This window comes from Dermacentor variabilis, chromosome 3 (assembly GCF_050947875.1).
Source record: "Dermacentor variabilis isolate Ectoservices chromosome 3, ASM5094787v1, whole genome shotgun sequence".
Lineage (NCBI taxonomy): Eukaryota > Metazoa > Arthropoda > Arachnida > Ixodida > Ixodidae > Dermacentor > Dermacentor variabilis.
This window is the reverse complement of record NC_134570.1, coordinates 108,160,927-108,188,081: the sequence shown is the minus strand read 5'-3', so window position 1 is coordinate 108,188,081 and position 27,155 is coordinate 108,160,927. Positions and strand designations below refer to the sequence as shown.

At 42.7% G+C, this 27,155-nt stretch overlaps 2 protein-coding genes across 4 annotated transcripts; one reads left to right on the top strand and one right to left on the bottom strand.

Moving 5' to 3' along the window:
• Positions 1 to 4,559: 4,559 nt before the first annotated feature.
• LOC142576159 (uncharacterized) lies at positions 4,560 to 16,604 on the bottom strand. 3 transcript variants are annotated; one of them, XM_075686130.1, is made up of 8 exons: positions 11,893 to 12,175; positions 11,742 to 11,816; positions 11,578 to 11,619; positions 11,349 to 11,479; positions 11,109 to 11,207; positions 9,899 to 10,030; positions 6,222 to 6,274; positions 4,560 to 4,719 (listed from the first exon to the last, which is right to left on the bottom strand). In XM_075686130.1, exons 1-8 carry the CDS (start codon positions 11,945 to 11,947, stop codon positions 4,617 to 4,619), a joined length of 690 nt encoding a protein of 229 aa, XP_075542245.1. In that variant the 5' UTR covers positions 11,948 to 12,175; the 3' UTR covers positions 4,560 to 4,616. The 3 variants fall into 3 exon arrangements, with proteins under 3 accessions (XP_075542245.1, XP_075542246.1, XP_075542247.1); XM_075686131.1 differs by lacking the exon at positions 6,222 to 6,274; XM_075686132.1 differs by lacking the exons at positions 11,578 to 11,619; positions 11,742 to 11,816; positions 11,893 to 12,175 and adding an exon at positions 16,474 to 16,604.
• Positions 12,262 to 26,318, top strand: Es2 (ess-2 splicing factor homolog). The gene is made up of 7 exons (XM_075686124.1): positions 12,262 to 12,665; positions 13,113 to 13,275; positions 15,700 to 15,798; positions 16,486 to 16,827; positions 17,831 to 18,079; positions 20,070 to 20,295; positions 23,237 to 26,318. Exons 1-7 carry the CDS (start codon positions 12,495 to 12,497, stop codon positions 23,556 to 23,558), a joined length of 1,572 nt encoding a protein of 523 aa, XP_075542239.1. The 5' UTR covers positions 12,262 to 12,494; the 3' UTR covers positions 23,559 to 26,318.
• The last annotated feature ends 837 nt before the right edge of the window (positions 26,319 to 27,155 follow it).

The following is a 27,155-nucleotide window of genomic DNA, read 5'->3' as shown; positions in this document are numbered from 1 at the left end:
GGTGATACATTGCTGCAGTTCTCGAGTGGGATAATATTCATTACACCCAGTGCGATAGTGGCAGGCTGTCAATTATTGCCATTTAATGGGGCAGAAATTTTGTGAGTGTCCCTCAGTGGTGTGTAACAACACCTGAATGCCATAAATTTTTGGTTGGGATTTTTTCACAACTACAATGCTATTTCAGCACTATTTGTACAGTCTTGAGCTGTTCTCAAGAGTAACAGTGAATGTGCGGCTATACATTCAGTGTGCATCGCTCTACTTTGAATGTCACTTGTAACTACAGAAAGTTGCTGGAATGAGAAAGATCAGGCTGCTTTTAAAGCATTTTGTGTTATGAGTGATAGTGGCAAGACATTACACAGATAATATGGCTAAAGCTTGATGTGATGATCAAGTCTTCAGTGCCTTGTCCTAAGTGGGCACGCTTACACAACATGCGAGTGCCCCGATAACCGGCAGATTCAGTCTCTTGTTGAAGTTTCTCAGACAAATTTGATGAATGTTGCATTTTTTAAAAACATGATGCGGGCATGTCCTCTTGTGTACGCTCATGTTGCTTTCAACCTTGCTTGTAGGCAGCCTTGGTGCCTTGCTTTTTGCATGTCCTTTCTAGTCATTTGCAGAAGAGTTGTGTATGATTCATTCCAGGTAAATTATTTCGGAAATTCCTTCAGTATAAGTGTGTAGTATACCACAGATATGTTATCTCGGACTGCAACAGAAGCTGCAACGCACAGAAATGAACGCCCATAATGTAGTTACGTGAGCCACCAGCAACCACTAATATTAGTGTGAACGTTAAAACAAAAATTCCACATTTGCAAGTGAATCCCAATTTTGCAGGACTTACCATTTATGTGACTAATGCCTGGTTCCCAGAAGCGTTCAGGAGTGGGCAAGAAAGGAACTCTTGCATTCAGATAGTTGTTTGTTGTCAAAAGAGCACCCAGGGCCGGTATAATGTAGCAATTTCTTCTGCTCGATTTTGTGCTATTCTTATCACCCATCATGCGCAGCCCACTGATGACGTTAATAACGGGGGGGGGGGGGGGGAGAGCTTGAGAAGGAACAGCATTGGAATACAATCGTTACATTATCCCGGCCTTAAATTGTCTCATGCCTGCTTCTTGAACACGCCCAACTGGACTGTCAGTGTCCAGTGATGCAGGGGCAGGCAGTTTTTTTCATGTTTTTGCTGTGTGCATGGAGATGCTATCACAAGTACCAATCTCAGGAATCTCTTGTACCTTGCACTTTCCCTCGTTTTTGTATTGAGAGTCTGTATTTTCTCTGCACCAGACAACTCCAACCTGACTGGATGTGTATGAGGCTTTATTGTTCAGAGCCGGCACCACTCTCTCTCCTTGAGGGATAATGCATTTTTTAAAACTGAACAGGTGCACCCTGCAGAAGCAAACAAGGCAGCCTTGTTCACAACAGTGCCGTAAGACAGTGCAAGGCAGCTTACAAAATTTAAAACAGCAGGCCCCTTCTCAAAAGAGAACAGGCTTGATGTAATGCATAATTTGTAGATACAAGCTTGACTTGAGTTACCAGAATGCAGGAAATTGACATTTGTGGCTTTCATGACTCTGAAACCTTGCACAAACAGTTGTATGCACTGATCTTTGGCTAATTTCAAAACGCCACAACACTAACAAGTGCATAACCTCTAGTTGGACTTACCTGGAGCATAAAGTGGTTCTGAGAATCTTGCTGGAGGCACAAGGTTGTGTTTCTTATTTTTCTATAAGCCGTGTAGTGCCAATTCCGGAGTTCTTGTTGCATCACTGCAGTAAGGGTTGGCAGGGGTGCGCACCTTGAACAAGCAGGCACTTAGTTTTGCCTCTGCAGGCTCCAAACAATTTCGTGTTGAATATGTTAGTCACAAAGCCCTTTCGTGAATTAAGGCTGTACTCTCACGTGTGCACATTACTAACTGCTTCCATCTCGCAAGTGCAACTTTTGCTTTTTGCAGTATCTGGTAGAACTTGCCTGATAAGCTGCCTTTGAATTTTCACCAAAGATATTTTGCAGTTTTCTTTTAATGTGAACAACAAGTGTCCACTGAAAAAGTGTGCACATTTCCCAACTGTTTTTATTTCTTTACAAAATACTCAACTTGTTTTAGTGTCACATTTTACATAACGTTTGTTGGCATTCTTATGTGTAAGCACTGTTCACCAATATCTGCATGTTCAAATTGTGTACAGCGCTGTGCATCATGATAAATTAGCGTGGCTTTCCTTTGAATAACTCTGTGGATCTAGTACCGGCGTAGCTTCCTGCTCATAATCACTGGTTCCTGCTGTTTCTGATGCTATTTGGAGGCCACAGCATTTTTTGCCACATTGTTTCCACCAACTCATCCACGTCTGTCAAAACGCTCAAAATTTAGAAAATGTTTAAAGGAATTAATGCTAAAGGCAAACATTGGATCAATTTAGGATGTTAGGTCGACCTTATAGGAGCCTTGCAATGCTTCTTTGAAGCCAAGAGATGACTTGGCTTTGAGCAAACTGCAGAGAAAATCACAAGCCAAGGAACCGCACAATTCTGCAGTTGAGGTCACTTGCTATGAAGGGGTCTTTTGTGGAAGCATCCTAAGCCATGCCAGTTATCTTGCAGGTCATGCTCCGTGTGGAATTACAGCCTACTTTTGAGTCACAGGCAGAGGGTGCCACTAAGCTGAAATGAAGCCTCTTAAGCCCACAGTAGCGTAGGTGATTTGCAAGCAGGGGAAAGTGCAGTCATATTGGCCAAGCTGCATTTTCCCTCATGTTAAAGTGAAACATTGTTAATTCACAATGCAATACAGTTGCTTACTATCGGCGACTGGCTGAAATTTACCATTTATAAGCAGCACGTATTGCAGCGTGGTTGTCACATATTTTTTGCAATGGCACCGCCAGGCCTGGTCAACATCACTGTTGTGTTTTCACTTGCAGAAGCTCTTTTGTCAGCAACAGTGACAACTCGATTTAATGCTTGCCTATTGTGTTTCTTTAAGCACCGACTATGTAGAACATACTTATAACGTGGTGTTGACGTGCCAGTTTCAGAGTGAATCAGGTGCAGCCCACTCTGCTTAGAATTAAAAAAGCTCACATTGTGCTGTGTGAAATGGTCATTTCAACTTCAGGCAGTGCTACATCGAAAATACGTTGGAACTGTTTTTCACACGGTTATCACTTGAGAGCTCACAAAGGAGAGTGTTTACTGCAAGCTCACTCATTATGCATTACAAAAGCTGGCACCAACTGCACATGTATTCTTCCCGCTGCACATTTGTGGTTTTACTTATCATAATGCCACTTCGAAAAGTGTATCGCCTTTTAGGAGAAGAAAAAAAAAGTGAAGGCGCACATTATGTTCGTGCAATCTGTATTATGCGTCTTTCAAGCCAGCAAGTAGTGCATGTGATACACTCATCAAATGCATGCTCTATTTTACAAAAAAAATATTTGTGGTCTCTTTCACCTGTTGTATGCAGTGCATGAAGATGTATGGAATCGTTTTCATTGCTGTTTTGTGCACAGCGTGTTAAAGTGCACTATGTCTTCTTTTAATATTTGAAAAGGGCAAGTTGCTGAAGTCCACTATACATTTTGTGGTTTGCTTTTTTTATTTATCTTTCTATGCTTTAGTCATACCAATCTTGCCATTTTATGACTGACACAGTTGGGAGACTGCTGTGGTTATTCCAGTTTGCCGTTGTTTCTTTCTTTATTTGGCCGAAAAGGCATAGCCAATTCTAGAATGTTTGAAATGTGCCACTTTTGTTTACAACATTGCCGGTATGTGTATCTGCTGTTCAATCGCAGCAGCAAGGGCATCCCTTGTTATTAGCCTATTTTGCTTTTTGCTTCGACAAGGCGTAATGTGGTTGATGGAATACCTTAAAGGAAACCTGTTGCATGTCACTTGCTTGAATATATTGGCTTGCAGGACCAGGCATGTAGCATTTCTTGTTTTTTGTTCGTCTTCTTTACTGGTGTTTGTGGCAGGCTGGAGAAGCTCCCAAGACAGGCTGGCAAAGCAGATAAAAAAAGCAGCAAACTAAAAATTACTACCCCATCTAACAGCATGCGACGTGGCATCATTATGCAGATGCCTTCAAAATATTACGCTGCTAGATGTGCACCCAGGAATAAATCAGCATTGCTTTGAGTATGGATGAAAAATAGCGATTGCATTACACAGCATTTCAGCTTGTCCGAAAATTCTTGTATTCTACCAAGTTGTGTGGCTGATGTCACGTAATGAATGGTGGCACAGTAGAAACCCATAGGAAAGAGAATGTGCACAGAACTGTAGCTTTCTCGTGGAGAAAGAGAGAAACAAAATTACTTCTGCCTGTGTATTTTGAGATCTCCAGACTTGTCAAACACAGTAATAATTTATATGGGAAGGGATTGATGTGTGTCACCTGGCAGTAGCATCGTCAAAGCTGGCTTTGAACATTTTTTTTTCATTAAATGAATGAATGATGTGTGTGCAGTGAATAAAGATCCTCGCAAAGTATACCCCGTGATTGTTGCTCAGTTTTATTATTATTTTTTTTATTCTTTCGTTAGCACTGCCATCTTTCTCGCAGCAGTGCTTTTCTGTCAGGAATAGAACATGCGTGCAAACAGCTGGTCGTGGGAACTCTGCATCACGTCAACCAGGGGATACACGTTGGCAGCATTGTCCGACGTTCTGTGCTGGTGCCTGCATGCGAATTGTGGCGATGCCACTGGTGAGAAGGCTATCCCCCTCCCCTTCATTTTATACAACGCTACAAAAGATGTAGAGTGATTTCTTGTAACGCTCCTCACATCAGTCGTGAAAAAATAGGGCTCCACATATGAAAGAAAAAATATAGGTATGCGTCGTGTAATTTAATACAACTTTAAGTCTTGCACTTTCATGTTGCAAATCAGAACTTATTACATGCAAAGTACCGCAGACCTGAACCAATTTACCACCGAACGGACAGAGTGGCGCATTTCTGCGACCAGTGGCCACAGTGTACTGCTCACAGCCGAAATATCGGATGTTGCATACTGTAAGCACGAAGGGACATGAATAATACGTACATAGTTTTAAAGTTGTGTGCTGCAGATCAAAAACTGCAGTGTGAAAAAAAAAAGCTGTTTTACTTTCCCTTAAGACCTTTCAGTCACTCTACAGATTTGTGCATGTAACTTGTTTTTGCCAGTTTCATTTAGTAGCAGCATGGGGAGAAAAGCCGCGGAAATTGAGGTGGGTGTAAATTGAACCCTGCGCTTGCTTCCGTTTTATTTAATTCTGCAGCGTATGACTACACACTCCGAAAGAGATTAGCAAGTTTGATGGGCTGTTCAACAAGCAACTTTGCATTGGCGATGATGAAGGGTTTGTTTTTCTGGTCTTCACACTGCCCGATGCCAATGATTAATTTGTGCAAGTGCTTGAAATAGGTGAGTCGATTCCTTTTACGAAAAACACGACACGAGTGACTGCACACTAATGTTTAATTACTGCATAATACTGAGGACTCTCTTTAGAATATGAACAAAAGACTGTCCTGCCACTTTCACTTCGTTTCAATGAATTCTGCACCCTGGAATAAAATTACCATGATGCATTTATTGACAATCCATCATAATCACCACTGCCCCAACTAACTAAGGGCAGTGGTGCCCCGAATAGCATGATTGGATACTGCCAGTGTAGCTGCACAGATGTGCAGGAATTTGTTATTTTCTCAGATGATCTGCTCACTGAAAGAGATGTGCTCATCTTTTAAAGTGCTCATCATGTCATCATGCATTTTTTCTAAACATTTCTTTTTCCTCTAAAGCTTTGTCGGGGTTTTTTTACTTGATTTACCTACTTACTCTAGTGCTGAAGCCCTGAGAAATACAATCTGCTTAGCTGCTGTTTATGTTTGTGCTAAATAACTTTTGAACAGGTTTGTCGACACATTTCCTGTGCCAATTGAAAGTTTGCTCATTTAGCTACTTTGCGTTCACTATAAGCATTAGCATTTTCTTTTACAGTGGAGTATTTGGCAACACCAGCATATACGAGATGCCACCAGCTGAGACCAGGAATTATCTGTATTATATAACTTTCAGGTATGGCATTTCACTCTGAATCAAGATGTAATCATTAACTTATTTTTGACGTCTACTAATCATAACTTCAGCAGGTTGCTGGCTCGACAGTTTACCACTTCCACAACATACCTTTCCATGATCTCAGGCAGCCTCGTCTGCAGCATGAACTGCATCCGCTGGCCCTTGGATTTAAAAAAAAAAAAAAAATCAGCCTTGACAAATTTGGAACGGTCATTAGAGAGTCACGCCCATTTAGGAATGTCCAAGTACAGTGACAGAGGAAGACGCAGACAAGCGCTGACTTCAATAATCGCTTTATTCAAGATAGATGCACATATTTATAACCATGCACATCATCTTGAATTTGTTCACAGTGCACGCATACTTGGGAAAAGGGACAGACAGACGCAACATTCAAGATGCAACATTACCAACTTGCCTAATCTTCAACCCCTGCATTCAACCCCATGGGCGAAAGCAAAGATGCCATGTGTGAACCATATCGCATAAAAAAAAAAATAGGTCTTTTTTTTTACAGTGCCAGCGAAGGCATAATCACAAACTTGTCATCTAAACTTTCTATTTTTGCTGCTTCAAGAATCAGCCTAGCGGTTTCACCTCTGTGTCCTGACACAACAAAGCACTCCTGAAACGACTGCACACAAAGGCTCATAACCCATTGTTTCATAAATGTTTTGTTGCAAGATGAACTCGCTAGGCTGATTCTTGAAGCAGCGGTACCAGGTGTGTGAGCATGCGTTTTTTGTATGTCTTGCCAACAAGGCCAAGCCTCAATGATGATCACGCAACACCCAAATATAGCAGCAGATCACATGTGCAAGCTTGACATTAAAATGAAGCTGTTCACTGCATGGAACCAAAAATAGAAAGGTGCCATGCATCCGTGAGTTATAAAAGTAAGTGTGAAATTCAAAGTAGAAAAGCATCAACAGGCTCCAGTGATTCCGCCATCTCGGACCTCATTCACTGTAACAGAAGCACTCTCTCAGAGTGGAAACCGCCATCTTCTCAAAAGCAACTTCCTTGCAATGTACACGGTGTTGTCTACAGCCGTTACAGCTCTAGCTTCTGAAATATGTGCACAGATGCCTCCACTGTCAAGAGTCTGTGTTAGGAACAAAACCCAGCACAAATCGCCAAGTGTGAATGTTGCATGATAGCTCAGTGGTTGGCACACCTAGCTTTCAACTCCAAGTGGTTGTAGGGCCATGAAATTTATCATCAGCGGCAGTGATGGAAAAATTTCAGCTTTTCTTTACCATATGGTGAACGGCAAAGCTGATGATAAAAGCAGCCTTGCAATGATGGTGACACGACAATGACGGTGCAATGGAAAAAAAGGACAAACACATCAAACCCAGTTTTGAGCTATTCACTGCTGTCGCAGTAAACTGAGCCCATGCTTAATCAGGTATGCCTAGTTTTAAAGTTTGAATAACAGCACAAGGACAGCAGAGGGGACAGAAGAGAGAACAGAGTGCTAACTTTCAACAATTCTTATTTTCTTTTCAGAAAGCATAGCAGGTTGTATAGCCACACACTAGCATACCAACTATGCACAGAACACAGAGACAAAGCCATACAGAATTAAATGTGGCATCGATAGCCCAAGGTATCCGACTTCCTTGTAAGGTAGCGTGACAGAGGGAGTGCTGATGCAACCATCCTTTAAACATGTAATTTTTCCCACTTTGATTATTCAAGCATGACACAATCACTGTGTTTTGCACTAATACTACATTTTTTTTAAAATCTCGGCCTACATCCACTCATGCAGCAGTGGGCAGAAAACCAATCCTGTTTAGCGTGGTCAACATTGTACCTGTGCTCTTTCAGTCTTTCATTAATGCATCGGCACGTCTGTCCAATGTAATATTTACCACAGGACCCGGGGATCTGATACACCATGTTGTTTGTGCAAACTATGAATTTATTCTTGCGTGTGATAAGCCACCCTCATTTGGGCCTAGATGCCAGGACGATCATTTTGCAAAGGTTGCCTAATTTTTCAGTGGCAGAGAAGACAACTTTGATGTTTACACACTGAACGACCTTTTTTAAGATTGTGCGTGATTCTATGCATGTATGGGATTACCACAGTTTTTGTCTATCCTGAGTTGCTCCATCTGGATTTTCATTCACCACGGATGAAAAGCTGCGCAGCAGGCCTTCAGTAACAGAGACTTGTACAAGAGATGGATAGCCTGCCGAAGTTAACCATTCAGACTGCTCACGAAAGCTGTCGATAATATTATGTTAGCAGGAGTTTCTTAAGGAATTTTTGAAACATGAGCTAACAATGCCACGTTTTATAAGATTAGTGTGCGCAGAGTTGAATGGAAGTGGCTTGTTGTCACGTGGGTAGTACATCCAACAAGAATGGTTTTAGTGCACAAATAGCTTAACGTCTAGGAACCTTATTACACCACTCTCTGAAAATTCATGGGTTAGTTCTATCAGGAGAAGCCAACAAACACTGACACCAAGGACAACATAGGGAAAATTACTTGTGCTTAATAAATGAAATAAAGAAATGATAAATTAATGGAAATTAAAGTGAATGAAAAAACAACTTGCCGCAGGTGGGAACCGAACCCATAACCTTCGCATTTCGCGTGAGTGGTGGCGCTGGCTAACACTCCCAGGGTTCTACTAGGACACACAAATACCCAAGAAAGTGGATGGGAAAACGGCGCCGCGGTAGCTCAATTGGTAGAGCATTGCACGCGAAATGCGAAGGTTGTGGGTTCGGTTCCCACCTGCGGCAAGTTGTTTTTTCATCCACTTTAATTTCCATTAATTTATCATTTCTTTATTTCATTTATTAAGCACAAGTAATTTCCCCTATGTTGTCCTTGGTGTAAGTGTTTGTTGGCTTCTTCTGATATGACTAATAAAAATCGAGCCCCTCGGTTAACACCCTTTCTGATGGGTTAGTTCTAGTGGTTTAAAACTTTTGCACACTGTGTCCAGAACTGAAAAAGCATCAGACTCGCAAGACCTGGCATCACTGTCAAGAAAAATTAAAAAGTCATCCACATATCTAAAAGCAGCTAAGACATTAGTGTTGATGAAAGCATCCGACATAGATCTGTCAAGTTTCGCTAAAAACAAATCACTTAATATGGGAGTGATGCATGATCCGATGCAAATGCCTTCTTTTTGGAGGTGAGGTTTACCATCCCAACGGGCGTAAGTCAACTGTAGATAAAAGCGAAGTGATTCTAAAAAACCCCTGATGCCAGACTGAGTCTGGAACTTTGAAGGGCCAAATTCATCAATGCATTCATCAATGTAGTGAAGTAGTGGAACATGTGGTATAGAATAATAAAGGTCCTTAATGCCAATTGAAAATGCAAACAGGTTTTCATTACATTGTGAGCTGACAAGTTGCTGGACTGCACCAGAATTTTTTACAAGAAATGGATCGTCTATTTTTAAACAATTTAGGTTTTTCTATAAGAGCGACACATCTTTGCTAGGTGCCTTTTTCTGTGTTGCTCTTTTCAGATACCTTGGGCTAGCGATGCCACATTTAATTCTGTATGGCTTTGTCGTGGCATTCTGCGCATGGTTGGTGTGCTAGTGTGTGGCTATACAACCCGCTATGCTTTCTGAAAAGAAAATAAAACTGTTGAAAGTTAGCGCTCTGTTCTCTCTTTTGTCCCCTCTGCTGTCCTTGCGCTGTTATTCAAACTTTAAAGCATGTTTTACCAACAAGGCCAATCCCACTCCCTTCTTATGCCTAGCGAAGTTGATGAAGATGTTAAAAAGGTGCTGCAAACCTCAAGTGTGCCTACAGCTCCAAGCCGTACTGCAGCAGCAACTGTGGTTCGGAGCGAGCTGAACAGAAAGGACAGGATGGCCTGGTCTTCGGGAATACTCAGAAATGCGCACACAACGCCATACATTACAGCCTGAAATGTAAAACATTTATAAGCTCTCTGGCATCTCATTTGTCTTTTAAAAACACCTATTAGTGCCTGACACACTCGGTAGCTCAGCTCCTATGCAATAAACACTTAGAAAACTGGAATTCCAGATGCCAACAATCTATAGCATTATTAGGCAGCTAATTAGCTTAGCAATGTACTTCAACTGATGCTTCAAAGGCGGCATGGAATGGAGGTATGTTAACATCAAATTTGGTTTCTAGGAGCACATGGCTGAAACAGACTCTGCATTAGTTAAAGATTGGAAGCTAGCTAGGGCTATAAGCATAAGCTTCTTTGTTGCTACCCACCACGGCCAACACGTACAACTGTCTCCAATCAAAGCAACAATATGCCAACATTGTGGCACTCAAAAGGTTACAAGGAGCTGCGACAATGTGTTACAACACAGTTAAAAACGGTCAAGTATAAGTGATAATGGTGTGCTAACATCAAACAGTATGATGTACTGCATGCATCACTGGTACTTCTGTATTGATAGCATATCTGCTGCAAGAAATTATGCACCTCAGCCAGAGCACCCAGTAATCATTTCTAAAGCATGTGCCTTGACAGTAATATTTACAAATCACTGCCTAAAACAACAACTATAACACATGTATAAGGCATATTATGTATGTGCATCTTATATATCATTTTGTATTCTGTTCATGTTTAAAGAGCCAAACTGTTACCCGATTTCTATTTTCTACTGCATCACGCATCTAACATAATTTCACATTAACTGATGGCCTATCAGGCTGCCATCGTAGATGGAGTTATACCATGGTTATACCATAAAATAAATAACCAACTTTGGTTATACTGAACATGGGTGCGCCTTAGAACGACAGAAAGCTGAGCTAGTTGGTAAGGATTCATTATGCAAAAAAAAGGTGAGGCGTGCAGACAGGACACAAGAGTAGAGTGTCGTCCACTTCTCTACTCTTGTGTCCTGTCTGCACGCCTCACCTCTTTTTTGCATAATGGGTGCGCCATCTATCAATGTGTACTTAGCACGTACTACATGTCATTGAATACACACAAAGTGGTTCTGCGTTACCTGATGGCCTACCAACTTGCCATCATAGATCCAGTTCTGAATTTCGGTGAGTTTTGCATCCCTGTACGTTGCACAAGCAGTCTGAATCAGAGACCGCCCCTGGGACAGGAAGAAAAAGTCGATATATAAATGTGTATGAGCGATCATCTGATCCTCTCGGACACATATGCCGAGAACATGATGCCCCGAATTTGTCAATGAAACAATAAATGCCAGATAGAAGTCGGCCCTCTACTAAACCTGTTGCGTACTCGCCCTGTTGGCAATGTGATTGCTCAACGAGACATTCAGGAGGTGATCCAGAGCTCTGATGGCTCCGAGGTCAGTCCATTTCTTGTATGCTTCTCTCACGAATGGTACACTGAAGGAACCTGCAAAGTGATGATGGCAGTAACTGGGGTGCGTAAACAGCTTGCAAGGTGACGATTATGTTACTGTAACGTGAGCGCACTGCGCACAGCGCACTTGCCTACATTCTCAACACTTGCAAGCAGGAACTTTTCGACCTTTTCTGAAACAAGGTAACCAGACACAAGTCAAGTAAGGAGAAAAGGTTTTTTTTTTACTAGACAATATTGACAATGCTAAGGACAGTGTCACGATAATTATATGTCACAGACACAAATAATTTACCCGACGTTGTCAGAAACCCACGCTGGTATGCCACTTCTAAGCCGGCGCTGTGAGCGAAACTGCCCGTTGGAAATGCTGTCAAAAAGAAACCAACTCGCTTATGCCCTGCTCACTGTATAAGTATACGAAATGAAAACTTCGCGAAACTTGCCACTGTCCGATATCTGAAGAAGGTTCAGCAGATAGTTCGTGTCGGGTGATGACATTTTGCACGCTTGGCAGGTGAACAAAAACGATTACTCCAGTCGATATTCATAGTATTAAGCATGATGGCCCTTACTGACGATGGTCATTTAAAGCTTATGTTCAAAACGATGCACTGCCTTATCGGACACACTACATACAAGGGATATCCGATGTCACGGTATACGCACAAAACACCATCGTACCGTAAGTTCAATAGCCGCAAAGCGGTTTCGATTGAAGTTTTGACCGTTGGTTTCGGTTCGGCCGCATCTAGCCACCGTAGTTTCGGTAAGTTTCGATTGGCCGTCCTCTCTTTCAAAAACATTGTGGTCATATTCATAATTTTTAAAATATTTTTTACCATACATATGCATTATCGCTTACAATAATTCCCTGTCAGCCTGTTTCACTTTCAAAACAAATCGTTATATAGAACTTACGAGCGAACTCGGTCAACTCGGCAAACGTCCATGAGCATCGACATCAATTTTAGTAAAGATGGCGTAGTGCGATCGTCGCATATCGCAGAAGGCAACGTAAATCCGTAGATCCCGTTAGCAAGTTTTCATGCCTGTTGTTGCTTCGACGCCAGACATGTGCGAAGACTCGCCGAAGTCCAAAATCTCATTGGATGTCGAGGTGTGCAAGCCCATCAAAACATTGGCAGTGGTGCGATCGGCCGCCGACCCGACGAAGACACGTACGGTGAAAGTCTTGGACGAAGATGCATACACTGCTGTGAGTAATCGTGCCTGTTACTTGAGGTTCAGCGGTCTTCGTGTTTTAATTCCTGCCCTCTTTCATGCTAAACTGGCAATCCACAATACTTAGTTGTCGCTTAATTGCTACAGCCGAGTGGATACTTGCCGCCATGCGTACAATCGGCACTGCGAATAAATAGTTACGATTACGGAAGTGCGCTGGTACTGCGTGATGCCGCAACGAAATTAAAGGGAGAACAACGAACGTGGCAGCGTTTTTTGACCTACGCTTTATCTGCGTTGTTGTTGTTGTTGTTTTTTTTTTTTTTAGCGCCAGCAGTCGTAACGATGAATGCTACCTCTGGGTTGTGTCGCCAACTGCAGTAAGCTGTGTTTGGCTGTACCTGACGTTTCCTGAGCAGCCGGGTTAACAGTCTGTGTCAGGCACCGCAGAGTTACGTAACCATGCGACTCAACTTTACAGGAAATCGGCAAGATCATCGAGCGGGACTTCTTTCCCGACGTGCCCAAGCTCAGAGCGCAGAATGAGTACCTCGACGCTCTCGAAGCCAACAACATTACCAAGTTAAGGGAGCTACAGGAAAAGTATCAACATCGCGGCAGCACCCGGAGCGTACTCCGTTCAAGTAAGCTCACTGCGTCTTGAATTTATTTATTTCACATACTTTCGAGGCCCGAAGGTGTTACAGAAAGGAGTGGGGTAAAAAAAACAAAGCGCAGTAGGAATAATAAAAAAAAAAAAGCATTCTGTCTAGCAGTATTGAAGTTGTTTGTGTTGGTGATGAGTGTGACAGAGGCAGAAAGACGATTACAGGCCACACTTGTCCTAGGGAGGGAGGAGTCACTTAAAGGCTAGGTGGCACATTGACATCTTAACTTTCAGGTTATGGTCAATGTGGAACGAAATGTAAGGTGGGGGGGGGGGGGGGAGGGGGGCAAAGAGGGTATTCTTTAGAAGGGGTTAAAATGAAAAACTTTGTGAAAAAGGCAGAGACTGGAACACTTGTGGTGTGGCGAAAGAGCAGGTAAGTCAAGGGCTCGTTTCATAGATGTCACACTAGTACAGCCAGAATAATTTGACAACGTGAAGCATGCTGAACCATATCGTACGCTTTCCAAATCGAGAATTAGTGAAGACTGAGACGGATCCCAAATAGTTGAGGTGTACCCCAATTTTGAGCAAACCATTGTTTTGTTAAGTGTTAATTTCACTGAGAAAGCAGCACAGCTAAAGTTGTGGGGTAAGTCCCATTTGCATTCTGACTGGCTGTGACTCACTAATTGCACTCTGACTGGCAAGTACTGTTGGAGCTGATGTGTGACGTGTGCGGATGAGCTAAATCCACCAACAAACTAATAATAGTGCTAATGACAGTCAGCAGGTTACTTACATATCTTCTAGCCATCATTGAAATCTGAGAAGACATGGAAGTAATTCCCTTTTTTTTTCCTCAAGTAGTACCGCAACTACTGCTTAGAACAATTGATTTGCCCTAAAAATGTGCTCTCCACACAGGGGCATGTAGGACTTGACAGAAATTCAAGGGCCCTTACATTCAGGTGCCATCTATACTGCCCCTGTGGGAACATAAATCAGAATTGAAAACCGTGTATTCAAATTGCACATGCAAGAACAACAATAGAACACATGCACACATTGCTGCAACCAGAACTATTATTTATGTCTGGTTGGGGGTGAAAAGGTGTTGTGTGAACTTTAACTTGTTTGCATGGACCTTGCAAGATTCATCACTGCAAGAATATGCAGTGTTGCAACACTGCACATTGTTGTTTTCATGTGTAAGACATCTAGTTTGCTTTGTCATGTTTGAGTTTATGCTTATGGCAGATCTAATAGCAAAAGTCCTTGAAGTGTATGGCTCATGTTCTTGCCATTTCCCAAGCGTATATATTCACTAAATATGAGCAACCCTTTTTCCATTATGCGATTAGTGCTGCAGTTGAATGTGCCAACTTCACACTGTGAAATTGTTATTACAGTGTTAAGCCCCGACACTACACGGATGCACACTTTGCATTATTATTATTATTATTATCATCATCATCATCATCATCATCATCATCATCATCATCATCATCATCATCATTAAATTCTGTGGTAAACCTAATTTGTTAGGTCTTGCGGTAAGTCGTGCTTCAGAACTGTATTGTACATCGCAAGCACATTGCTTACCTAAGTATCGCTTGCCTAAGTATAAATCTTTAATAATATATTTACCAGTGAGGGAGTTTATAAAGTTTGGCAGTTCTTCATTGTGCATTTTATGATGTTTTCCACTGCACTTCTACGAGAGTTGGCGCACTCTTGTGCTCAACTGATTGCAACATTGTGTTTACATCGGTCCTGCTCCGAGTATATTACACAGCATGTGCATTGCTGAGTGTTTTTGCATCTTCTTTCGTGCTTGTTTATTGTGTATTGACCCGATAGCATTAAGGGCTCCATGTTGCATAAAATCCAGTGTTGGCGTCGTGCGTCGTTTAGCAAAAAGTAATTCCAAACCACAACCACATAGGCCCTCCGCGTGGCGCTGAGGCGTTACTAAACTGATTGAATTCCTCAAAGTAAGATGCGTCAGAAAAATCATAAAGTACAACCTGAACACAAACTACAGACATGATAGCGTCGGATTGTGATTTGAATATACCAGACAACATAATTCTGTTACGCGGAAACTCAAACACAAACGCCTTTTCCAGCATTTCTGCCATTCATAGTGCAGTGCACTGCGATCGGTTCCTTGCAACAGCACCATCCAGATGGCGCTCGCCTCCGCGCATCTGCAGCCCACGCAAGATGCTGCGTTTCTACCAGAAAGCTCGCCTTCGTGCATAGCGTTCGCTGCCAGTGTTTCCTGGTAAACATTACCGTTACATAAGCCGCAGTTGCTGGGAAACGTGAGAAGCAGTCAGGGATCTTTGAATGCTATTGCATCCACTCTTAGAGGTGAAGCTTAAGCGTCCTCCAAATTTTTCTTTTGCCTTGAAGGTTCCATGTTGAATTCATTCCTGATTTTCTTGTTTTCCAGTACAAACACCATCAACATTTGAAACTCCATCTCTGGAACCCAGTGCCACACCAGTCCCTTCGGAATCTGGTCATGCCTCTGATAACCAGGCTTCATCAGGTATGAATGGCACCCTCAGCATGCAATTTGTGAACGCCTCTGGACAGACACTGCAGTGTAGTAAGTGAGCTATTCGGAAGATGTTTCAGTATGTGGCATTAAAGGGACACTATATGGAAACACTAAACCAGCTTAGACTGCAAAGCATTCTTTCAAAACTGCATATTTGTTTATTTCACAGTAAGAGGTTGATGATTAAGAAAAAGAAAATGAAGGCAAATATTAGTTTTTAAATTTAAAGTGAAAGTTCTCGAAACTTGCCGAGTTCAATCTTTGGTTTCTTTAAACTGTGACGTATGCCATTATTCTCTATAAAAATTAACTAGGCTGCAAAAGCTGCCAAAATACCTGACGTCACGGTGAGCTGGTGTGGGAACTTAAAGGTGGCGTTACCGCCCATATTTAGTTCTTGTGTCTTTTCTGCCTTCACTGTCGCAATATGATTGTTCTTTCTCTCTTTTTTTTTGTATTTTGAAGGGCAGCTTACTAATGCAGCTCAAATAATCTTGCTTCTTAGTGTCTCTTTAACATAGGAAATCGTAAATATAAAGAAAATATGCACGAAGGAAGACTGTTTTGTTAGGCTGGGTCCTTCCACTACTTTCTCACTTGAAACGTACATCTGTGTCATGGCCTGAACCTCTATCTTTTTACTTGACCTTCTGTAATCGGTACCTTTCATGACAGGGCTTGTGCCTGACAGTGAAGATGGTGGAGGCATCTCATCACAGGGCAGCCAGCTTTCGCTGGATGCATTTATGCACAAACACACCAGCGAGGACAACGCCTCCTTCGAAGTGATGGTTGCCGAGGCCGAGCGGCGGCATCGTGAGAAGCATGCCTGGATGTATCATGATGAGAAGGCTGAGGGGGCACCCCTGGATGCCATGCTTGAGGGGCCAGCGCCAAAGCCGGCTTTGGAAGCGCCTTCATCAGCTGCTGAGCCAGAAGGCACAAATAACAGGAGTAACAAGCCTCTCATCACTTGGCGTTACACCAACAAGAACTCACTCATGTACATACCGCCAGGTCAGTGTTCGTTACCCTGGCACATTTTATTCTTAATAGCTGATTCACAATAGCAGCCATACAACTTGGTAGCAAGAGTGGTAGCAGGCAGCGGAGGGAAATGTATAATTATAGATAATCTTAGCTGATGCATTCACATAGCAGTGCGTGACTATTTTAGCAGAACGAAAGCGCTAGCAGCTGTGTTGGCAATGACCTCTATCTGGTGGCACGTTGTTCAGACCAGAATGCACTGAAGTGTTCTTCTCTTATGTCACACATTTTGGTGGGTAAAAATGTTATCATCATGAAGTCTGTGCCATTGTGAAATTCTCCACACCAGTGGATGAGAACACACAACTAAAAAAATGTTTTAAGATGCTCATGTGGTAGGGCGGAGCATTGCGCTGCAAGATGTCACCCCAGTACTGCTGTTCATGGTACAATATGTACTGGAGAGAAACCACGGGACAGAAGTCACATCTATCACTTGCGAGACAGCCTATTTAATGGGGCATTTGAAAGAGGGTTACATTGTGTGCCTAATGGTGCCGATATTACAGATTAGGATGGTGATAGCAGTTATGAACAGTGCTCACAGCACCTGCTGTGCATCAGTGCATAGTCCAGATCAAAGTGTTGAGAATAAAGTTGCAATCTACTTGCATGTTGTATATATATAATATAGTAATATGTTACTGGGCTAGTTTGTGTATAGTTAAAGGAAGGAGTAAACTGCTCGTTTCGCAGGCAAGGAAGGCAGACAGACAGCGCTGATTTGAAAGTCAGCACTGTGACTTTCTGCCTTCCTAGTGCGCATTATCCTTTTTTTTCCCTGTTCAACTGTATGACCATTATTGCAGGTGTTAACATGTACCAGCAAAGCATGCAAACTGTTTCTGTTCATGCAAACTGCATGAACAGTTTGTTCATGCAGATTGTTGAACATGCAGAAGTGTGAACAGATTGTTCACACATTTACAGGTGAACAATGCTTACAGTAGTACTGTTTTAATACAAACAGGAGCAGCCCTGACAGAGGAGGAGAAGCGAGAGCGTGGCCCAGGCCGAACCATTGCGCATTGCCACACGCGTCTGGAACGCTCACCCTTCGACGAGAATGCCAACAAAGAAGCCCTTGCTCAGGCAGCCAATGCCCAGGCCAAGGCGCTTGAAGGGAAGCTGGGTGTAGATGGCCGAGAACTCCAGCCTGGAACAGCTTCGCCCAAGGTGGGCGGCTTCGGCTTTGTGGCCACACCATCGCCTGCACCAGGTGAGTGCTCATTTTGTGGTAGGTCACCAATGCTTGCTGCATCATAGATTACAGTGTCACTTGCTGAACTGTGGCACAGCTTGCCTGCCTGGCAAAGCCTGTGGCAGGCACTGCAATTTCCTATGCAGATTGTGTGCATCATCCAAAGCTTGGAGGCCAAGCTCCACGTGACCACTCTTTCATGTCTATTGTTGGCAGCATGCATGATGTGAGTTTGCCCGGTAGGCACATGAGGAATCTAGGAGTGGCTATGTTTCTGCTGATCATTATTGTGGAAAGGAGCTGTGAAAGAATTTAACATTCATGAAAAATGTGTGCTTATGTGGGCTGTTACACTAGAACATCTTAGGAAAATGCCTGCTCTGAAAGAGGCACGATGGGAGAACACCAGCTTGGTCAAAGCTTGTTTAGTGTGTGAAGCGGGGAAACCGGAATCAACCATGAAAATAAAGACTGGTTGCTCATACCATGGCTGCTGAAGAAGGTCTCCACGAATTCAAGGATGTTGTGTTGTAAGGGTTATACAGTAGGTGTGGACAATCTAAGAAGAATGTTTTACTTCAAGCCCAAACTTGGGTGCATACATAGGATGTGTGCTATAGTCTGGACAATATGGTATTTATTTGTGTGCACTGGGCTCGGCTATTAAGCACCTGAGCAGTAGGAGAAAGCTACCTAACTCAGTACAGTGCACAGAATGTTGTAAGTAGGCCTTTCCGCACGATTTCAATGCTCAGCAGTAAAGGGTGGTGCAAAGGCAGTAACAAAGTAGTTCATGATGGTGACGCTGTTAGGTTTCACCATTTACAAGTGATAAGAGGAGCTGGAAGAAACAATAGGTAAAGTAAATGAAGTGCTTGAACGCTTGTGTGGTTAGGTTTTTGTGATTGTTCAAGAACACAAGTTAGTCAAAATTCAATTTGAGCCCCACCCACAGTGCCGCTCAGTATTGCTTTGGGACATACCAACGAGAAGAAAGGGGGTTAACCAAGGGCCCGATCTTTATTAGTCATATCATAAGAAGCGAACAAACACTGACACCAAGGACAACATAGGGGAAATTACTTGTGCTTAATAAATGAAATAAAGAAACGATAAATTAATGGAAATTAAAAGTGAATGAAAAAACAACTTGCCGCAGGTGGGAAACGAACCCACATTTTTTGCATTTCGCGTATTTTATTTAATATATTCATGGCATAAATTGAAAATCAACTTCCTAGAGTTAAACTTCCTAGAGTTACCAAATTCTAACGTCTTCTTTTGAATGCAACAAACCTAATCAAAATTGATGTAGCGGTTGCTGAGAAAAACAATTTCTTCATTCTCAGGTATTGAGACAGTTCCCAAGCTAAGCTTCCTCTTAGAGTGACGCTAAAGAGAAATATAATTGGAGCTGTATTAGTAATTATCATTCTGTAATACCAAAGAAGCCAGTATTACCATCAGAAGAAACTTGGTATTAAGCCACAAAAGGCGCAAGAACAAAAGACTCATGGTGATGACGTCTTGAAGCTCACGTACCAGCTCGCCATAACGTTGTGGGTTTGCACTGTGTCTTCTTGGACCTGGTTAATTTTTTTATTGGTTTACGATGGACTACATTGTATTCTGAAAGAACAAAAGAATTAACTTGGCAAGTAGCGAGAACATTTACTTGTCCTTAAGGGCCCAAATATGAGCAAATACCTTGAGATCCGCAATGTCACACTGATACACCAGTGCTGTGGTTTCACCGCGAAATTAAAGAAACGGAAGTTTGGCCTTCGTTTGATATTTCAGTAAGCAAATTCTTGCCCCCATAATTAACAAAAATGGAGTTTTAAAAGAATACATCTTAAGTCAAAATAAATTTCATGTTTCTCTGTCCTTTTAACACCGTATGCAGTGCTATGTTCTGGCCTATTCCCAATTGTGGGAATTGTGTTGTACAAAGATTTATTTGATGCAGCATCATTTCAAGTTTTCTGGCATGTGCTTACGCTTACAGGTGTCAATGAGACTCCGCTGCTGACGTGGGGCGAGATTGAAGGCACACCTTTCCTATTGGATGGAAGTGACACGCCATTGCCACGCAACCCTGGTGGGCCCCAGTTCCGAATACCAGAGCCTCGGTCTAGGGAGAGACTGGCTCACTCTCTAGCAGACGGTGCAGCTCGCCGCAGTGCAGCCCAGAAGAATGCGGCTCTCGATCGTGCTCGCTCATCCCTGCTTAGGTGGGGTAACGCATTGCCGTTGCATTTGTAGACCCTTATTTCTTAGAAGGGCTGTGACACTATTATCCAACTATTCTCAGTTTATCATTGTAGCTGAGAGCAGAGGGCCCATTATGGTCATATACACAAAAAAAAAAAAACTAGGCTCTCAGCGTGCACCCTCAATTCGAAGTTTTAATTTAAAATCCCTCCTTCTAAGCTTCTCCCACATACAGCGACCGCCACTTTGGCTTGGACTATGTGACGTCAGAAAATGCAGAGCCACCACCGTGTCATCTGCTTTGAAACAGTTCAAAACCCCATAAAATGTTTTACTCCACGCATTCTGGCATGCAACGGAACAGCAACGCATCGCCATTGAATTGAACCCGCATTTCCTCCACTCGCACGATAAAGCACCGTAGCAGACTGCTGAGACATGCATGTGAAAACAAAATGATTTATGGCAGCCTAGACGTATTTCTAGCTCCTGCAATTGCTGCCAGTGCTCGCTGTACACAAATGCATGCCCTTCAAGATCTGCTTTCATTACTCTGAGGGGAGCCATTTGTGAAGGTGCAATTTCATTTCATCATCATTTATTGTTGATATACTTTTGTATGGTTCAGCTGTGTTAGGTCTCACATATGCTCTTGGGACAAAAGGATGACAACAAAGTACTGCAAACAATAAAAAGGGCATTTATTGCACCTTTAGTGCACTAATGCCTGCTAGCTGGATGACTACCCATAGAACATGCCGATGGGTGTGCGACAAATCAGGGAAATTCGACACACTGCGACTGGATAGCAAGTGAATATGTTTGCTCCCATGCTGGACACCAACGTCTTATTGTTCGCATGTACAGTCACACAAAGAGCATCACATTTTAATGATGATGTTCATCCATCCTGGTGTCCCGCTCCGAAGCCTTTCTTGTGATGGTCCTGTGAACGATGGGCAAGTGCGCAAAGCATCGACACAGCTTGCCGACTCCAAGACAAAGAGCAAAAGCCTACTCCCTTTCCTGCCCAGTAACCCCTTCATTAGGTGGTGTTAGCAGCGCAACACTCTCAGATCTCTCGTAATATGCTGGAATGACACCGACCTCCGTCGGCGCATAGCTATGCCAACGAGCCTGATTACAGGAGACGCGAGAGCCATGCAGGGAAAACATCATCAGCGGACATGTGAGAGTTGAGTGCCCCGACAGCTGCAATATAAAAAAATTCAAATCTTCGACCACACCAAATGTGCTGAAATTCTGCCAACTTGCTGTGGGTCATGCGTGGTTTAACACGCAATGCATATTTCACACTTGAAAATTTGGCGTCATGGCCCCTTTAAAGGAGTATATAGACATGACATGTTTTACTCGTCATTTTTAAATGAATTTCTAGAACCTTTTAAAATTATGAAAAAATTTTGGCAAGCACCAGAGCATCCTAAGTACATCAACAACTGATCTTTCTGACCCCCTAGGGGCCGAGGAAATGTAAGAAAAATCTAGCAGTCCAAAAAAATTATTGCATGCATCTTACTGCCCCCAAAAGCTCAAAGTGCCATAGGCATGTCCAAAGTAACTCTGAAGGCCCGCCGCTACACTTGCTAGGTGTATCAATGTTTGTACGTTCACAGGACATGGCAGGTGCACGCTTGCATAATTAAGCAATGTGTATTGTGTGCCGTGACAGTTGACTCCCTTTCTATTATTGGTATGCTTCACCGCAATATGTCGCGTAAGCTTGACCGCATAAAGGCCCACCCACACGGAGCGATTTGCCAGTGAAAAAGCAGTGGCGGCCAAAACGTAGCTGTTCGCTGCCGATCAAGCCAGGCTTGATACTGTCGCCGGCAGCCAGCCGCCGGCGGAAGCGGTGAACGCAGGCGGGCAGGGCGGACCAATCAGGGCTCTACTTCATCCGACTTGCGGTTGAAATCATGGTGGTGCCTGCTTTTCGTTGCATGTGTGTGCAGCATGACGAAGGCACGCCGCCGTGACGGCGTTCGCCACAGAAAGTTCGTCAGGAAAGTTCGCTCCATGCGGGTCAGCCTTAACACTGTTGTATTGCGGCTAAGCTGACTTTTGAGAGCCGGCATACGCAACACGCTGTGCTTTCCACAAATTGAAGCCATCGGCGAGAATCGCGAAGGTGTAGTTGGCACCCTTGCTGGCGGCAGTGAATTCTTTCAATGAAACACAACAGCGTTCAGCAGGAACCTTGGTAGCAAACGTCAAAGCAGATAGGCCAAGTGCTGCCGTGGTGATGGCTATGGCTGCCAGCAGCTTGGCGTGCAAGAGCGCCGGTTTGCGGCCGTGAGATAATTAAAATAGCAAAGGTTGTGGCTTCGATTAATGCCATTCTGGACCTGCAGTCGCGCCAAAAATTCTGGAAAATCAGACATTGAAGGATTTTTCCATCAGAAATTTCAGACTTTCTTATGCCTTGGCTCTATGGGGTACGTGGTGGTGCGATGAAGGCGTTCTAATTGTCGAGTATATCCGAGAAAAACGGCATCCAAAAAATTGGTCGTTGACTGTATGAACTCATAATACTCGTTTCTACGAGCCTGTTTCAGTTTCCAGGAAGTGAATGTAGCCCGTTTGCTCATTTTGTGCAATCCACGTTGTTGCAGATTGTTCTTTCATTAGTCTGCATGGCTTCACATCAGTTTAACCTAAGAGATAAGTTCTGTGTTCTTCTGCACTAGCAATCGAAAACTTCAAGATGGTACACATTTAGATAAGTCTGTGCATGGCTATGTGATGGGTAAACAGCACCAAGGCGGGACACAGCAAGAGCGACAGGACAACATGCTGTCCTATTGCTCCTGCTGTTTCCTACCCTTGCACTGTTTACCCTTCACCTAGCAATTTGGACTTCACAATCAGTGTCCTTGTTGTTCTTGTGGCGATTGTGCCGTTCAAATCGTATTCATCGCATACTCTTCTGATGTGCAGCCCGAGGCTAAGCCCTTCCCCCAAGTCGCCCCTGGCATGCCTTGGCACCATGTCACCCGCTGCACGCCATCTGGCATCGGCCAAGCTCGGCATCTCCAAAGGTATAGACCGGGCATTGAGGGCCAGCTACACGCCGAAGACTGCCACTCCAGGCACACCAGTTGTGAGCGGCGCCACCCCATCCCCCCTTGTGCCTTCGCCCGCCTCCCGGAAAGATGCGTGTCGACGGGAGCCATACCTCTCCGGTAGCGACAGCTCTTCACTAACAGACAACCTATTGAAGCTTCCTGTCAAGCGCAAAGCAGCTGCGGACTTCTTTTGAGTAGTCCGGGGAAGTGTACTTGCATCTTGGTGACATATCTACAGCGATTTTGGAGTCAACAAGGGGCGCTAAATGACAGCCTCCTGATGTTGCCCGTCAAGAACAAAGTAGCAGCATACTGATTCCATGCTGTGTCAGTGAGATGTCGTTCTGTCACATCAACCTGCCTGCAGTGACTTTGCTGTGAAGGTGAACAATGGACTTGCATTGTAGTGTGGGCAAGCGTGACTACAGTCAGCATTCATACATTGTACATACAGTCCCATTCGCCTTTTGGCTGCAAACTATGCATCGATAAAAAATTTTCACTAGTACTCTACCATCGTTAACCAGCTTAAAAACAATGTGCAGCTGACAGCTTCTGTTAGCCTGGGCTTACCAAAGCAACATTGTTATGGTGTGAATTATGAGCTCTTCCTTGATATTGCATTATTTATTGTGCCACTTGAAGAATTGGCCAGATCTTGGCAGTGTCCTGAACAGCATTTTTTTTTTTTACATTGGCTTGTGACAGGGCATAAATACACCTTGCACTGGTTTATAAGACGCTTAGTAGGAGAAATGCCTCTTGTGCCTTTTGGCAAATTTTTGCAGCTTGAGAGCTGCAGTTTTCTGTGGTGAAACTGGACACACGCTATTTGGAGCATCACTTACTATTGTATTAAAAAAGTGCATATTGTAACTAGTGCATTATTTTTACTGGAGACAGGCTGTTCATATTCACGCAGTTAATTTGGCTGCGAAGGTAATTCTGGGGCTTTCAAGGTCATTCATGCAGTATTGGTTATTTTTTTATGCAAAACACTTAATCCTTTTCAAGAGTCTTGACTGAATTTAAAATTGTTTTTTGTGATTTTTTGGTAAGTTTGTCAAGTACAGGTGACCAGAGCACTCAGTTTCATTGTGGATGCTTTTGGTATGTTTTATGTCACATACTAATAGTGCCACAGCAAGTTTTGTATTCCTCTTTCTTATTCTAAAACACATTGTAAGGTGACTTCTTTGAATAGTGCCCATCTTACTTCTTTATTTCTGTGTGTTCATTCTTGATTTCTAAACCAGCAACAATTGAATAAAGTGAGTATAGCTTATCAGAGTAAGCTATGTGCTCTGATCTATTACACTTTATGTGTTTATAAAACAACTATTTAATGTGCAGTGCTACTGTTCACCTATTTATCATATGCTTCTGGCTTACTACATTTGATAGTGACAGCACATGACGACAGCAACACTAATGCTAATAGACCAAGGGATAAACCAGCGATAAAACAAAAATTGTCTGTGGCTAAGCAAACATAATGAGAATTAATCTTGAGTTTATTTTGCTTGGAGAGCTCACGGTGAACCTGCTGGTGGTATAGAGAGGTCACTACACGCCGGGAAACTGCCAGCAGCGCATTGTCAGGAGGCTGCATCAGTGTTTTCCTCCATAGAAAAATTCACTAAGAGTGGTCAGGTTGCATTCTCATTCATTTTAAGTGTGGCATATAGTCTGTTCATATCATCAATCATTGACCACTGTTTACAGATGATTCCCAGGATGACATCTGTCAGTGGAAGTTGGTTCCTTTCTGAAGCGATGGCCCCACTCATCTCTCATCGTGCCATTTTCTCACTTAAGGGAGGTCTTCTTTCAGCAGCATTAGTGTACTTATTATTTCAGAGTACTCTATTAATACAGGTTTGACTTCAGCGTTTAGTGTTCCCTTAAAGTTAGCTTGCCAGTGTAGATGCTGTTTGGTGTGGCAAAATTTCTCGCAGTGCTTGCACTTCTGCCAATAAGTGGCAACTTTCTAAAAGGCAGATCTGTCCAGCCGCCATAGTGTTGTGCTACAGCCTCAGTGGAGAATGTTAGCGTTGTATCTTCACATGCCATCAGGTATAGCTATTAAAAAATGGAGTCGGGCACACTGTCACAGGTGTCCTTTAATAGCATGGGTTTATCTATTCATTAGTTGCTTTTATGAAAAGCGATATTACTGTTGTGCTTTTTGTGATTCCAAAGAAAAAGTTTCTTTTGGATACACATTTTCTCTGTTGCTTCCAGGGAAAGGCATCTCTCAAGCCTTCGTGTTTTTCTATTTCTGTACTGTTTGCAATGACAGCATTTCTACATCACCTAGAGTATCAGTAAAAGAACTGTCCAAGGTTTAATGTACTTGATATTTGGGAGAGAGAGAGAGATGATGATATTTTACTCATAAGACGAAATTATGAAATACATGTATGCCATTGCTTGCTTATAAAAATCATGTATAATGATGTCTCAATTACTGTTTAATGTAGCTTTTTGAGAAGGCATCAGTTTCAGTATATTGTTAGGTTGGGATGTTCTCAAATGTGTGAGAAAATTTATGTTGCCAACTTTTCACACAAAAATTTGAACTGTCACGTAGCATCTGTTTTGCTTTTATTAAACCGTGCCTTTCTTGGTGTCAGAGCAGCATTGGGTTTTGCCTCTCTGACACCAAGGTCACCAAGCAAGCTCACTTGGTGACCTTGGCTATGCGCTCTTTGCAAAAAAGTGGGTGCTTAGATTCGCACGCAAACTTCTTTCTCATTATATTGTGAAAATAGAGGTTGAGGGGGGGGGGGTGTCATAGAATTACAAAAATGCGGTAAATTTGTTATGTGACACACAATTAACTGAACTGCATACCTGTAAATTGTGTACATAAAGATGTAATATACTTCAGTGTATGTATCCAGCTGCACAAAGTCCCATTAAAGTTTTCATATTGACTGTTGTTACAGAAACACATTGCTCAATGGTATGACTGAGTTGAAGTGAAACTACACCTACTACCTATGTGGAAGATGCACACCCTTGTCCAGTGTTAAATTGAACATCTCATTTGTGTTCTAACCACGATTCCTGCAAATGTGCAAGTCAGAACCTCACTGACTGCTGTTTCTCATGTTGTTCCCATGTTGAATAATCCTGCTTGTGGAACTTTTTCTCATTACGAGCATGCACAAGCAAAATTACTGCCTTTGAACACTAATCCGGTGTTCCATTTCATATTGGACAAGGGTGTTCAGTCAAACATCAATATAATCAATGTAGACATTACAAAGTAAATCTAATATGTTTTTTGATATCAACATGTAAAGAATACATGCTTATAATGAATATCGGATATACTGTAATGAAGGTATTTTTGTGTCGAATGCAGCTTAGTTATAATTAAGTTCAACTGTCCTCATATTGAATTATAAGAATGTGTAATAAAGGTGCTTGCTACTTAGAATAAATTATTCTTGGCATGCTGGTTTATAATTATATTGATTTGGATTAATTCTGTAGCAAGCAGGTTATAACTTATGAGTGCAAGCTGCAGATATATCTTTCAGAGGCATCTTGAAATTTCACTGCTGAAAGGACAACAGCTATGGAAGCACATGCATAAGAAGAAAGTACAACAGGGGAAATGTGCCTCCCTGTTATCTCCGTCCTTATTGAACTAAACTTTCAGGATGAATAAAGAACATCTGGCCTGGCCAACATTTCTAGGATAATTTTGTGCTCATATTGAATTTGCCTCCCCCACTTACTTATACCCCTGTGGATGCTCCCATATTCTTTTTACTTTA

What these genes read in the sequence shown, in the direction of transcription:
- LOC142576159 (XM_075686130.1), bottom strand. Translation starts at nt 11,947, where the DNA reads ATGTCATCACCCGACACGAACTATCTGCTGAACCTTCTTCAGATATCG. An exon ending in GCAAGTTGGTAGGCCATCAG is followed by an intron (nt 10,031 to 11,108) that starts GTAACGCAGAAC and finishes TTTACATTTCAG; the next exon opens with GCTGTAATGTATGGCGTTGT. An exon ending in CTGCCTGAGATCATGGAAAG is followed by an intron (nt 4,720 to 6,221) that starts GTATGTTGTGGA and finishes ATTCGCATGCAG; the next exon opens with GCACCAGCACAGAACGTCGG.
- Es2 (XM_075686124.1), top strand. Translation starts at nt 12,495, where the DNA reads ATGCCTGTTGTTGCTTCGACGCCAGACATGTGCGAAGACTCGCCGAAG. An exon ending in TGATAACCAGGCTTCATCAG is followed by an intron (nt 15,799 to 16,485) that starts GTATGAATGGCA and finishes CTTTCATGACAG; the next exon opens with GGCTTGTGCCTGACAGTGAA. An exon ending in ACTCATGTACATACCGCCAG is followed by an intron (nt 16,828 to 17,830) that starts GTCAGTGTTCGT and finishes TAATACAAACAG; the next exon opens with GAGCAGCCCTGACAGAGGAG.